Source organism: Cryptomeria japonica, chromosome 5 (assembly GCF_030272615.1).
Source record: "Cryptomeria japonica chromosome 5, Sugi_1.0, whole genome shotgun sequence".
Lineage (NCBI taxonomy): Eukaryota > Viridiplantae > Streptophyta > Pinopsida > Cupressales > Cupressaceae > Cryptomeria > Cryptomeria japonica.
In genome coordinates, this window is record NC_081409.1 from 614,865,620 (window position 1) to 614,878,584 (window position 12,965).

The following is a 12,965-nucleotide window of genomic DNA, read 5'->3' on the forward strand; positions in this document are numbered from 1 at the left end:
ATGGGAAGCAAGGTTTGGAGTGCAACTCACAAAAGTTGCATACATGGATGCAGACTCTAAAAGCCCACCGAGAACAAAGGAGGCATAGATGCAAAGTGGAGCTATAAAACAAGTTCTTTATAATTGCAAACGTATATACAGAGTTGAAAGTTTCGCTAGCATGGAAAAAACACCCCTCAAACTTGAAATTTCCAAAAAATAATCATGACAGAATAAAATGGGCATAGAACACATCTTTGAACATGACTTAACCAGCATGCCCCATTTATGCGTTACCAGATCAGTAATTGATTATGGCCAAAAACAAAGGCCAGGCACAAAACTTTCAAGCACGAAATGCAAAATTTAAGAGGACTGCCAACAAATACCGTCATAACTTTTTTTACCGATCATGAATCAATAACAATTATTTTATCAACGTGTGTGACATCAGAGATTTTAAACAGCACCATGAATAGTATTGAGATACATCCAATTATAAATAAAACAGCAAACTTTACTACAACTGACCACAAAATCACAAAATGTGAGTCAGATTGTAAAGATTATCATCAACCCATAACCTTTCTACTAAGAATTGAAACCCAATTACACCATAAAATCTGGTATGTTCAGAGTCCCACAATGGGAGATATTTGTCTGTTTGTGTAAAGTAAAATGCCTTTATCAGTTTAAGTCAACAGCATTGAGATCTGAAATCCACTTACAAATAAAGCAGTAAACTTAATACAGCTGACAAAATATCACAATATAACAAGTTGGGTCAAATTGTAATGACTATATCATTAACCGATAACCTTTCTAACAAGCATAAAACTCGGTATCTGCAGTCCAAAAATGTGAGATATTTACCTGTTTCATAAGGAGCTTTATTTCCGATTTGGAAGTTACAAGAAATGCAAACTTGCAGTGAAAGGTCACTTCATTTTCATTCCCCTTCACTGCTGAAATAAATGACAACTGGCAAAGGACGCCATTGGTTTACATCAAATTTGAATTTTATTCACATTCAAGTGCTTTTGCACTGTAAGAATAAAGAATTCATAAAGCCTAAGAATCAGCTTCAAATTGAAAATCAAAAAAATAGAATAGGGGAATGCCCCCTCTTAGGCTTCATGAAAAAATTGAAAGAAAAATGAGCATTATTTTACAGTTAGGCCTGTTGTATTAGCTGTTACATTCTACCCACCAGCTGTCCTAAAATAATAAGCTTTTTTTCAAATGAGAAGATGGAATTGTCGACCCCTTTCTATTTCTAAGTTGTCCATCTGGCAGGCCATCCCACTTAAGACTGGAATAAGAAAAATGTTAACCCTTGCAAAGGCTTCTCCATAGGAGAGTAACACCTCAAATAATTCTTAGCAGCAGTCAGGAATCAATTCAATTCTGTACACGGAACGTATAGGTAACATGCTGCTAATCTATTGGTTGGAAAAAAAATGTGATTAGAAAATGGGGGCTATGGTTAGTCGAATTCCATATCAGGTACAGGAGCCTTCAGTAAGAAATAAATGTTGCTAAATGCCCTTCCACTTTCGATTCCTCTGAACATCTCGTGTCTTCGCCACTTTTAAACGATTTTTAAAAATTTCCTGATATGATACAAATGTCTTGTTATCTGTTTGATCACGTCATATGGTAGTCCCAACAGGAAGAGAAGGGCCTCTTATTTTTAGCCTAAATTTAAGGGAACCTTCTTTCCGCTTACTATTAGGCACATCTGTAGCTTTAACTGCAGCACTTTGGCCTAAGTCACTGCTACTCTTGACAGGATCAGTTGTTTTCTCCATGGAATTTTCTGGCCAACAGAATTCAGGTTCTTGCAAGATTTTGTTTGAATAGATAAAATCCTGCAAAAAATAGCTTGTGACTGTCTATCTTAACAGTATTGTATAAGCCTTAAGAAAATGCATGTGATAATGTACATCTAAATGTTGTATGTTACTGTGTCTACATATTAACATCCAGAGGCAACCCAAGATGACCACATTTATGACAAACTGGTACTGTAAAATAGATTTCAAAAAGTTATTGCAGTGAGAGCACTCTTAATATAAAACATGTATCATGTATCAGAATAATAGCTACCATGTTCAAAATAAACTAACGTCAACAAGAGGGAAATAAAAGTCAGGATATTTGGATTTGTTCTAAAGTTCAGTTAGGCTCAGATAATAAACAAATAAACAAAACTATATTATAGTATAAACACATCAAATCCATGTTTAAACTTGAATGTACTACCTTCTTTGATAGCTTATTAGTTGCATATCATGAAAATGTCAGCCTTCAATGTTACCCATGCATCCGCACCCACAAACTGACAATTCAAGTTAATGTCAGGTATAAAAAGAGCATCTCAGCAAAATGTTGTATTGCTATGATTAATATACGATATAATAAGATATTAGAATTTTTCTGTTAACATATTTTATTTCGGTCTTTCAGAAAACACTAACGGATAGCAATGAAAAGAATTGTAACCTTATGAATGCACAGTATAATAATAATAATGCAAATTTACTATTGCATTTATACTGGCACAGCCCTTTCTCAGCTTGGGATCTGATAAGTGCTAAAAGGTACCAAACATATAATAATCTTGGCCCTCAAAATTCCCCATGCATCCACACACCCCCAAATCTCCAAGCTAATGTGGGGTGTAAGAAATGTGCCTCCACGGAAGAAATAGAATTCATAAATTTATTAAAATTAAAAATTAAAACATGCCTACTAGACCAACCCCTTAAGACAGACAAAACAGTTTGGTTCAAAATGAGCTTGGTTAACTATGATCAGAATTTATGTTTAGTGTAACAAACATGTAATAACAGTTAAGCAAATAACATTCACAATTGGTAGATATGGACAAAAGGGTAGATATTCAGATACACCTGAAAGAAAAAGGATAGGTATGTCCTAAAACATTAAAAAGAGGACACACAAATTTCCCTAAATGAAAGTATACAGAGCTAAGAGGCAACATTTGCTTTGATTAAAAATCCTAACCATTAGTGAGGCCATTTTGGACATTACCATACACCAAAGCACAAATTATGCAAACTGAATTGCTTTTACTGTGGGAAACTAACCTTGTTCAACAATATGACCAAATCCATCATGGATGCTCAAAAAGTTTTAGGAGCACCTAGCCAGCAAGATACATTGGTTTATAAGGCTAAACAAAACCAGGAAAAAACATAAATAAACTTGGGTGTAAATGTTCAATTATGATAAACAGTTGGATAGTCACAATCAACGGCCCTTAATTGAACTGACACCTGCTCTGATGGTCCTTGGACCTGTGTATTACTTTGGAAAGAAGAAAGGCAACAATTCTTAGATACTATCAAGGAGGTTGGGACATCAAATGTTAAGCAAGTAATCATAAATAAAAGATGCATGCATGCAATGAATATAAAAGATGCCGTTAATCTAATGGATTATGTGATGATTTATCACAATTCAACTGCATATTTTCAAATCAGTTTTCATCAACACACAAGTAATGAGTAGTAATTCACAATAATCTATCTCTCGTGACCATAGATGGTTCACTTCATAGAAGCAAACATCACAAAAAATTGTGAATCACTGGATTTTATGATTTTTTTTCCCTTAAAATCATACATGGAGCACTGATTTTATTATCATATAAAATGGAAAGGAACGCATCCATGAGGAGCACTGATATTATTATTATATAATATATTAATTTTATTAATTTATTAAGGTTTATAAATATTTTTCTATATAAAAATATTGGGAAATATGTATGTTTTTTTATTAGATAAGTTGGGAAAAGGGTCCCAAACCCTTACATAAGCAGAGAGTTATTAACAAAGCATATAACAAAACATAATAGGAAACATTTGCTAGCAAGAATGGAGCAAACCAAATGACAACAAACATTGACAAACACCAAAATCACACCCTATAATTAGAAACCAAGGCTTCCCAATCTTTACAGGTGTGCTGAGTATATACTCCCATTTTGAAGCACCTGTGTTTATCCGAGGTTCTGCTTTCTTCGGCTTTACCTTATAAGTCTTACAACTTCCTCTTGAATAAGTTTGAGCTTTTGAAGCTTAGCATTAAGAATGACCAACCCCAACAAAGCTCTTCTCATCATATCGCCATGTATTTTGATCAAACGATACATAGCCTCATTGATTTTCACCAGCCTATTTTGGAGAGTTTCCACACTGTCAAACATATTGTCCCACTTATCATTGCACTTGTCACAGATTTTATTTTTCCCAACAAGCTCTTCTAGATTACTCATTCTAGAGAGCAATTCCTCCAGCTTACCAATAATTTTAGTCATCATTATCATTATCTCTTTCTTGTTCATCATTCTCCTCCACATCTTCCTTAACAATTTTATTAGAAGAGAGAGAGAGAGAGAGAGAGAGAGAGAAAGAGAGAGCATCCTTAGCACCTCAAGGGTGGATTCAGAACCCCATCTTCCTCAAACAGGTCGTCCTTGATGTTTGGGAGTTCTAAGAGGGAACCAAATCCAAGGCTATCTCCTGCACATTATTATCACCATCCTCAGCATCATCACTATTAACAAGGTCTCTTCCAAATTAAGCAACATTAGAAACTTAAGCCAACCAAGTTGACTGTCTCTCCACACTAGCATCCCTAGCATAACTTTTGCCGAATTATCATCCTTGCCCTTAAGAGTGTGCGGCAAAAGGTCGTGTCAATATCAAGGTTAGCAAAAACAGATTTAATTATAACAATTTTCTTACAGCCTTTAGAGTGTGCTCCCTTGCCACCATCATTCTTTCGTAGAGAACGAAAACTTTGCTCAGGGGAATCCACATTCTTCTTATTGCCCTTTTTACCTGTGATTTTTGGAGCAAGGGTGCTAGGAACAGGATCATATTAGCATTTGCAGTGTGAGAGTCAAAGGCACTAGGAACAACACCAGCTAGAGAAAGTTTTATCTTACCCTCAATTCCAGGAAAAGGGGGAGAGACATTCGAAGAAGCACCTTTGCCCCTACGGTTAGGGTAGGGACTCTTAACAAGGGTATGCAAAAAGGAAGAGGTACTATAAGCTTGGGAAAGGTTCCTTGGGTAACACTAAGGTTATGTTGGTAAAGGCAATAGATTAAACTTTGATGGAATGATAGGGAAGCATCATTTTTTATATAATTCTCCAAAGAAGATAGCAAAAATAGAAAGATAATTAACCAAGATCATATCTATGAGGATCCAATAAAGGAAAGTGGTAACCGTGGCCTACTGAAAACCTGTCTTCCAATGTAAAGTATTTGATTAGATACCAACTCGCCAGTATTTAAAGTATTTTGATGTTGCACCAAGTATACTCCTTTAGGAAAGAATCTATAAATTCCTTCTCCTTGCTTTTCCCTAGGCAATACACCCTTTTTGCCTTTACAACTTGTTGACGTGTTTTTTATGACAGCGTCAAACACAGAATAAAGTTGCCTAACGGTCACTTCACTCTCTCTTGATCAAAGCATGCTAAGATTGCAAGAAGTTCAAACAATCGACTCCAAGGTTCCTTTATGCTACGGACGTGACTCAGTTGGCTGATGTGATTGTTGGTAATCCAAGGGGCCTTATGTTTGCATCATTCTTTCACTTCTTTGTTGTGGCTGGAACTCCATCATCGGATATAGCGAATTTGTGATGCTTCTGCTTCTAACGAACTCAAATGAACTGAAAGTAAAAGGGAAAGGGTTTACAAGGATCTAAATCTACTCCTAAGGGCAGTGATAGCAATGAATAGTGCTTTGGTGGACAAATTCCAAATAAACCAAGCTCTGTTCGCCAAGATCAACTACAACTCTGCAAGAACCGGTGCAATCTCCTGGGGATGCTAGAGGATTTTCAAATCGAGAAAGTACGTTTGAATACCCAAAAAAGGCACAATCCAAACGACTATCCACAATCGAACTTAGAACAAATTTAGGGGGCTCAGACTAACTTTACACTGCAACTTACAATCAGCAAGATGCAAAAAGTATGAACCATGGAAATTCATCAGACACCATTACATTCTTCATTGAAATCAAAGCACTTTATCTAACAACTGAGAAAATAAAATTCTACTCTAAGTGAGGAAGGTGAAACCATTCAAGTCTTGAAAAAATAACTTGAGTGGACACTATCAGACAACAATGTTTCATTGTTATTATCTCAAAACTTATCGCAACAATTTCATAAAAGTCTCCCCCCATTACAAATGAGGGGGGTCACCCCTTTATATAGGCCTCAAGCTATGAGAACATGCAAAACCCTAATTAGGGTTTACCCTAAAAGATTCCCCACACATGACGCAACAAGGTGGGAATCTACAATTAATAACCTATCATGCCCATATACAATTAATTCCATCCCATTACAATTAATTACATTGCTGCCAAAAATGGCGTCCATTGTGCATTGAATGCACCATCATCCATCAAGGTCGCCCAATATATCATAAATGCAATAAATATGCCTCCATGCAAAATCGCCCCATGATGCCATAAATGCACCATCATCTCTTGAACATGACGGCTGCATGAAAAAAAAGAATCTTCCATAATGCCTTAAATGTGATGGCTACATGCAAAAGATGCTCCATTAATTATTCATGCATTGACCCGGCTGCCACTTGGCTAGAAACCCTTGGAGAGAGAAAACTTCAGGAGAGAAGAATTTGATCCATTAAGAATTTTCTTGAAGTTTTTCGAACTTTCCTTGCTTTGGAGGAGATTTTCAATGATTTTTCAACATCTCCTATTTTTTAGGAACTTTCTTAAAATTTAGGAGTCGGGTCCAGGAGAGAGAATTCTCTCATGATTCCAAATCTATAAAACTTTTCGGATTCTGATAAGATTTGGTGTCTAAAAATGTTAACTTCAAAATTTTACCTGAGGGGATTTCCGCTTTTTCATTCCTCCTTGACCCCTTGGATTTTCATGCCTTGGACAATTTCCTCAATTTTTCGGCTTGGGTGTGGAATTCACTTTGCATGGTGGAATTTCATTATTTTGCACTTCTTCCATGCCTTAGTCATTTTGAAGCTCATCTCTGTGGATTTCATTATATCATGGTTTTCTTTGATTCTCCGTGACAATGAAGTTTTAGAGTTCGAATCTTCCCTAGGGCGCAATTCCTCATAAGGCAAGGAATTCGTACTTTGTTTGGAAGCTTCCATCACTTCCTTGTTTTGGCGCCTTCACCATGCCTTGGGCGGAATTTCACTGTGGGGGAGGAATTTCATCAAATGTTGAATCCTCCATGACCCCTCCATTTTGGCGCCCTGCTAAGTATTTGGGCGGAATTTCACTGTGGAGGAGGAATTTCATCAAATGTTGAATCCTCCATGACCCCTCCATTTTGGCGCCCTGCTGAGTGTTTGGGCGGAATTTCACTGTGAAGGAGGAATTTCATCAAATGCTGAATCCTCCATGACCCCTCCATTTTGGCGCCCTGCTGAGTGTTTGGGGGGAATTTCACTGTGGAGGAGGAATTTTGTCAAATTGCTGAATCCTCCATGACCCTTCCATTTTGGCGCACAGCTGAGTGTTTGGGCAGAATTTCACTGTGGAGGAGGAATTTCATCAAATGTTGAATCCTCCATGACCCTTCCATTTTGGCGCCCAGCTGAGTGTTTGGGCGGAATTTCATTGTGGAGGAGGAATTTCATCAAATGCTGAATCCTCCATGACAATTCCATTTTGGCGCCCAGCTGAGTGTTTGGGCGGAATCTAACTGTGAAGGAGGAATTTCATTGAATATTTAATCCTCCATGACCCCTCCATTTTGGCGCCCAGCTAAGTGTTTGGGCAGAATTTCACTAAAGGCAAGGAATCCAATATTTCATGCTTCTTCCGGACTTGGATGGATGTTGAGCTTCTTCCGGATCAGACCACCATATAAGAATTTGGGGTGATTTCCCAGACAGAGTCAAATTTCTCGAGCTTTCCACTTCAGGAATGGGCTTCCAGCACTTAACCATTTTCTGACTCTCCTTGTCTGCTTTCTAACTTTCCGAAATTAGAAGTAGTCGCAAATGCTTGATCTTTGTCACCTTGCCCGAATGGTCCTGTCAAAACAAACTTTCCAAAAATAGAAACCTTTAAAAGGTCAGCGTTAGATCCCTAGACAGGACACAAGAATGACTTACTATAAATAGAAACTTACTAAAAATAGTAAGTTTGATGTTTGGCAAAATGACAACATTCTAGGACTCGATAAAATCCCTAAAAAATAGGAACTTTCTAAAAATAGAAAGTTGCTCTTGTTTTGGCTCAAATTTTACTGGGTGGTTCCTTGAAGGAACCTGTTTCCAGTTGCATGTTTAGTTTCTTCAAAACCCTAACAAAATCCCCTAAAATCTAGGACTAAAGGCGGAAACCCTAATCTTGACAAAACAGGTCCTAGACTTAACCAAATTTGCTCAAACGAAAAGCAGACTTAATCAATTTGACCCCCGAACACTCGCAAACTAAAGAGACTGGAGAGACTGCTGCGAAGAAGACCCAAAAAACAAAGTCAAAAGACCAGAAGGGCCTAAAAAGTAGGGGGTCTCCATTTGCAATGTGGCGATGTGTGAAAACGTCACAACACAACTGAGGCCCAAAGCTTGACCAATAATTCTCTCTATAATAGTAAACCTGATGCCACCAATTTGTAACCTAACGACTACTCCACAATTGACAAAATGGATCATACAAGCTTTGTTATGGCCTAGAAGTAGGGGGATTTACCACCTTGTCAAAAATGTTCTAAATTTCCAAATTGTTCATCAAGTTGGTGCATGATGCAAGTTGTATTCTCAAACATTGCCCTCCCATTCTGCTCTTTCTTCTATAAATTCTATAAACTTGCAAGCAATCATTAAAAAATAACATGGAGGTGATTTCTCTATCACCAATTAAAAACCCATAACATGAGTTCTTCCACCAAAAAATCATTATGGCAATAATCCTATAGTAATCAACCTTGAACCCATCATTTTTCTTTACAATATCGACAGGTAGCTTAACACAAATAGTTTGAGCTCTACATTCATTCATATGATTTTCTAGTGCATGACTTTGATTAGACCTGTTGTGACCTAATCACACATCACCCCATCCCATATAGGGACCCCCTAACTTTTAGGCCCTTTTGGTCGTTTGGTCTTGGTTTTTTGTGGGTTTTGGTAACAGTCTCGTCAATCTTTCTGCTTTGCAAGTGTTCGAGGGTCATTTTGATTTAATCTGCTTTTCGTTTGAGCAAGTTTGGTGAAGTCTAGGGCCTGTTTTTCTTTTTTAGGGTTTCTGCCTTTTGTAACGGAGTAACTTTCTATTTTTAGAAAGTTCCTATTTTTTAGGGATTTTACTAAGTCCCTGAATGTTGTCATTTTGCCAAAAATCGAACTTACTATTTTTAGTAAGTTTCTATTTATAGTAAGTCATTCTTGTATCTTGTCTAGGGGACTAACGCTGACACTTTAAAGGTTTCTATTTTTGGAAAGTTTGTTCTGATATGACCATTCGGGCAAGAAGACAAAGATCAAGCATTTGCAACTATTTCTAATTCTGGAAAGTCAAAAAGCAGACAGAGAAAGCCAGAATATGGTTGAGTACTGGAAGCCCACTCTTGAAATGGAAAGCTCGACAAATTTGTCTCTGTCTGGAAAAATCATCCTAAATTCTCATATGGTGCTCTGATCCGGAAGAGGCTCAAAATCCATCCAAGTCCGGAAGAAGTGTGAAAAGATGCATTTCCTCCTCCACAGCTAAATTCCGCCCAAGTCCTCAGCTGGGCACCAAAATGGAGGTCTCATGGAGGATTCACAATTCAATGAAATTCCTCCACAAGCAAGAATTCTGCCCTAGAAGGTACCAAGGCACCAAAACCACCCTGCCATGGAATTCATGAAAAATGTTGAAATCCTTGCCTTAGGTGAGATTGCGCCCTAGGAGAAAGGAGGGCACTAAAGGAAGGTGATCAAGGAAAGATGAAAAATGCATGAATCCCCCACCAATGCAAAATTCTGCCCAACACTTAGGTAGGGCGCTGAAGTAAAGAGGTCAAGGAGGGAAGGAAAAGTTGTGAATTCCTTCCTCAAGTGAAATAGCACCCAAGCCATGATCAAAGCGCCAAAAGAGAGGGGTCCTAGAGAAATCAAAAGTTGATGAATTCCTTGATACATGCAAATTAGCGCCCAAGGTGAGATTAAGGCACCAAACAAGAGAGATGAAGGAAAATGAAAGAACAATGAAAATCCATGACCCAAGCAAATTAGCGCCCAAGCATAGGATGGGGCCCCAAATCCATGAAGGCATTGAAGAATGCAAAATGAAGGAATTCCTTGACCAAGTCAAAACGCCGCCTAGGAACAGAGGAGGGCGCCAAAGTAGTATGCTCATGGACAATAGACAAATGATGAAATCCTTCTCCGTGTTGAATTTCCGCCTAAGCACTCAAGAAGGCGCCAAAGTCAGCAAGTCATGGAGAATTCAACATTCAATGAATTCCTTGACCAATGCAAAAATCCGCCCCAGGCCAAGGGAGGGCGCTAAAGTTGATATACCTTGGAGAATGCTCAAACTCATGAATTCCTCCTCCATGGAGAATTTGCACCCAAGGGTTCATTAAGGCGCCAAAACACCCAAGGTGTGGAAGATGGAGAAAATTCAAGATTCCAGGGAATGGAGGGATCAACGCCTTGGTTAATGAAAGGGATATCAAAATGGTTAAGACATGGAAATGATAAATTCCACCATGCAAAATGAATTCCATGCTAGAGATTGAAAACTGAAGAAATTTGACCCAGGCATGGAAAATCCAAGAAGGTTCAAAATTCCATCACCAAGTGAGATTTGTGCCTAAGGAAGTGTTGACGTGTAATTCGTACACTGTCAAACACAGAATAAAATACCCAAGGGTACCTTATCCTCTCTTGAATAAAGCCTCTGATTGCTGAAGATGTCGCGAAAAAGGATCAATCAGGATGACTCCAAGGTTCTTCGATGTAGGGTCTCTACGTGTGGATAAGCACCAGTGGTCGTTGTGAATGTTGTTTCATCAAGGGGGCTTACGTTTCCAAATTGCAGGAACAGAATTTCCTAAAACTAGCAAGTTCTCAAAAAAGATCAAAAGGTAGGGTTTGCAAGAGATGAATTCTAATCTAATCCTAAGAATGACTGAATGTGAGCTAGACTTGGTAAAATTCTACCAATTTCAGTATTGCCAAGCAATTACAACTCTATTGGAATTGATGCGATCTTCTAAGGTGATTAGTGATTTTTCGAATCATCAAAAATTATAGACACTACCATGAAGGTACATATCAATAGTTCAATAATGATCGAAGGTTCAAGCAATCTATATATCTCCAGTTGACCACACAAGGCGTCCTTACAATCAATAAGAAGCTAGTGGTTTGGAACGTGAATCTCACCAAAGATCAAGCTCAACACTTAGTCCTTCAAACTTAAATACTATTTCGATTGAGAATGATTCAAGAAAGTAAACAACCATGAAGATAGCCACAAGAATTGCAATAAAACACCATAACTTCAATATTTTATTGATCTCAAAGCCAACATAAACAACAATTGCTTGAAATTCTTTCTTCAATGCTCAATCTTGCTACAAAATAACTTTCTTCTCTCTAATATCTAAAATCTGATTTCTCTATAATATCTCCTCTAATATCTAATGACAAAAGGAAAATGAGTAAGGGTATATATAGCATCCTCAATTACAATGAACGGCCCAGATCAAAAGAAGATCAATGGCTGAGATTCTGACACCTAAACCCTAATTAGGGTTTGTTACAAAAAGTTCCCTTTTTAGTTAAATAATATTAAATGCATAGCCAAATATTTAATTGGCACAAAAATCTAGGAAACATAGACCAATGATAATTAAGGTGCCACATCATCTACAACAACCTCTCTTCTAGAACCTTATTTCCTTTCCAATGTTCCTTCTTAGCATATGCAATGAATCTGGACACAATTCCTTCAACCTCAGCAATAGGAATCTCGGGAAGATTCCTCATTCGTTCCTCCAAGTGGATAACCTAATCAAAGGCCTTGAGAAGAGCCGCATCCCATCCAGGTTCGAGTTCTTTGATCTTCTCAATCAAGAGCATAGTAGCAAACATTTGATCCCGTTGCCCATCTGTGATGACATTCTCATCTTTGCAAAAGATGACCTTGACTCTTTCTTCCAATTCTTGAAGGTCCACATCTGTCTCAACTTCGATCCTCCTGCCAAGAATGGTACATAACACCTCAAACACCTTGTCCGATGACGCCCTCAACTTGATTGCATTTGGTGTTGATGTCCTCGAAAAGAACCTCCTTCATCTGAAGTAGGGTTGACCACTGAAGTAAACTATGAGCTCCTCCATCCATTATCTTTTCTTGTGCTAGGATCTTCCTTGGTGTTTGCCTGATTACTTGTAGAACAGGAATGATAACATCTCTAGTGTGAGCGAAAGCGGCTATTGTTATCATCAGGTTGTGGACGATCTCAAGGACCTGGATAGCTCGATGGATTGTCTGCATCATTCTTGTTGCAAATTCAACGGCAACTGTGTGGGATTTGTCCATCCAAGAGCTCATAAGCTGAACCAAGCTCTTGACTCTTTCTGCCTCGCCAACTGATTCAAGGGGAAGTGCTTGCACAGGAGACACTGCTGGATCCTGACGTCCCAAGGGCTGATTGAAATGGCTAAAGTAGCCTCTCCAAGCACCGACTTCTCTTTCAAGCTTTCTATTCTTTTCCATTTCTTCCTTAAGCTTATTTTAAGTACCTCAAATGAATCGGTTGCCTCATCCAGTGCCTACTCAACAATGAGTGGACCAAGTTCAAATGTTTCTACATCATACTCTTCTGCAAGGATTTCACCTTCATACTTGTCCACTGTTGGTCTAGCTATCTGCAACTTCCTGGATCCTGTCTCATCTCTGATCATCTTGGACATCTTGGTGG

The 12,965-nt window shown here is 38.2% G+C and overlaps 1 protein-coding gene across 3 annotated transcripts in view; it reads right to left on the bottom strand.

Annotated features, from left to right (window-relative positions):
* Positions 1 to 825: 825 nt before the first annotated feature.
* Positions 826 to 12,965, bottom strand: part of LOC131063755 (lysine-specific demethylase JMJ13) — a 36,446-nt gene continuing 24,306 nt past the window's right edge. For all 3 annotated transcript variants that reach the window (XM_059221540.1, XM_057997661.2, XM_059221541.1), the window contains one exon: positions 826 to 1,850. In XM_059221540.1, coding sequence (XP_059077523.1) covers positions 1,632 to 1,850 — 219 coding nt within the window. In that variant the 3' untranslated portion in view covers positions 826 to 1,631. The remainder of the gene's footprint in view (positions 1,851 to 12,965) is intronic.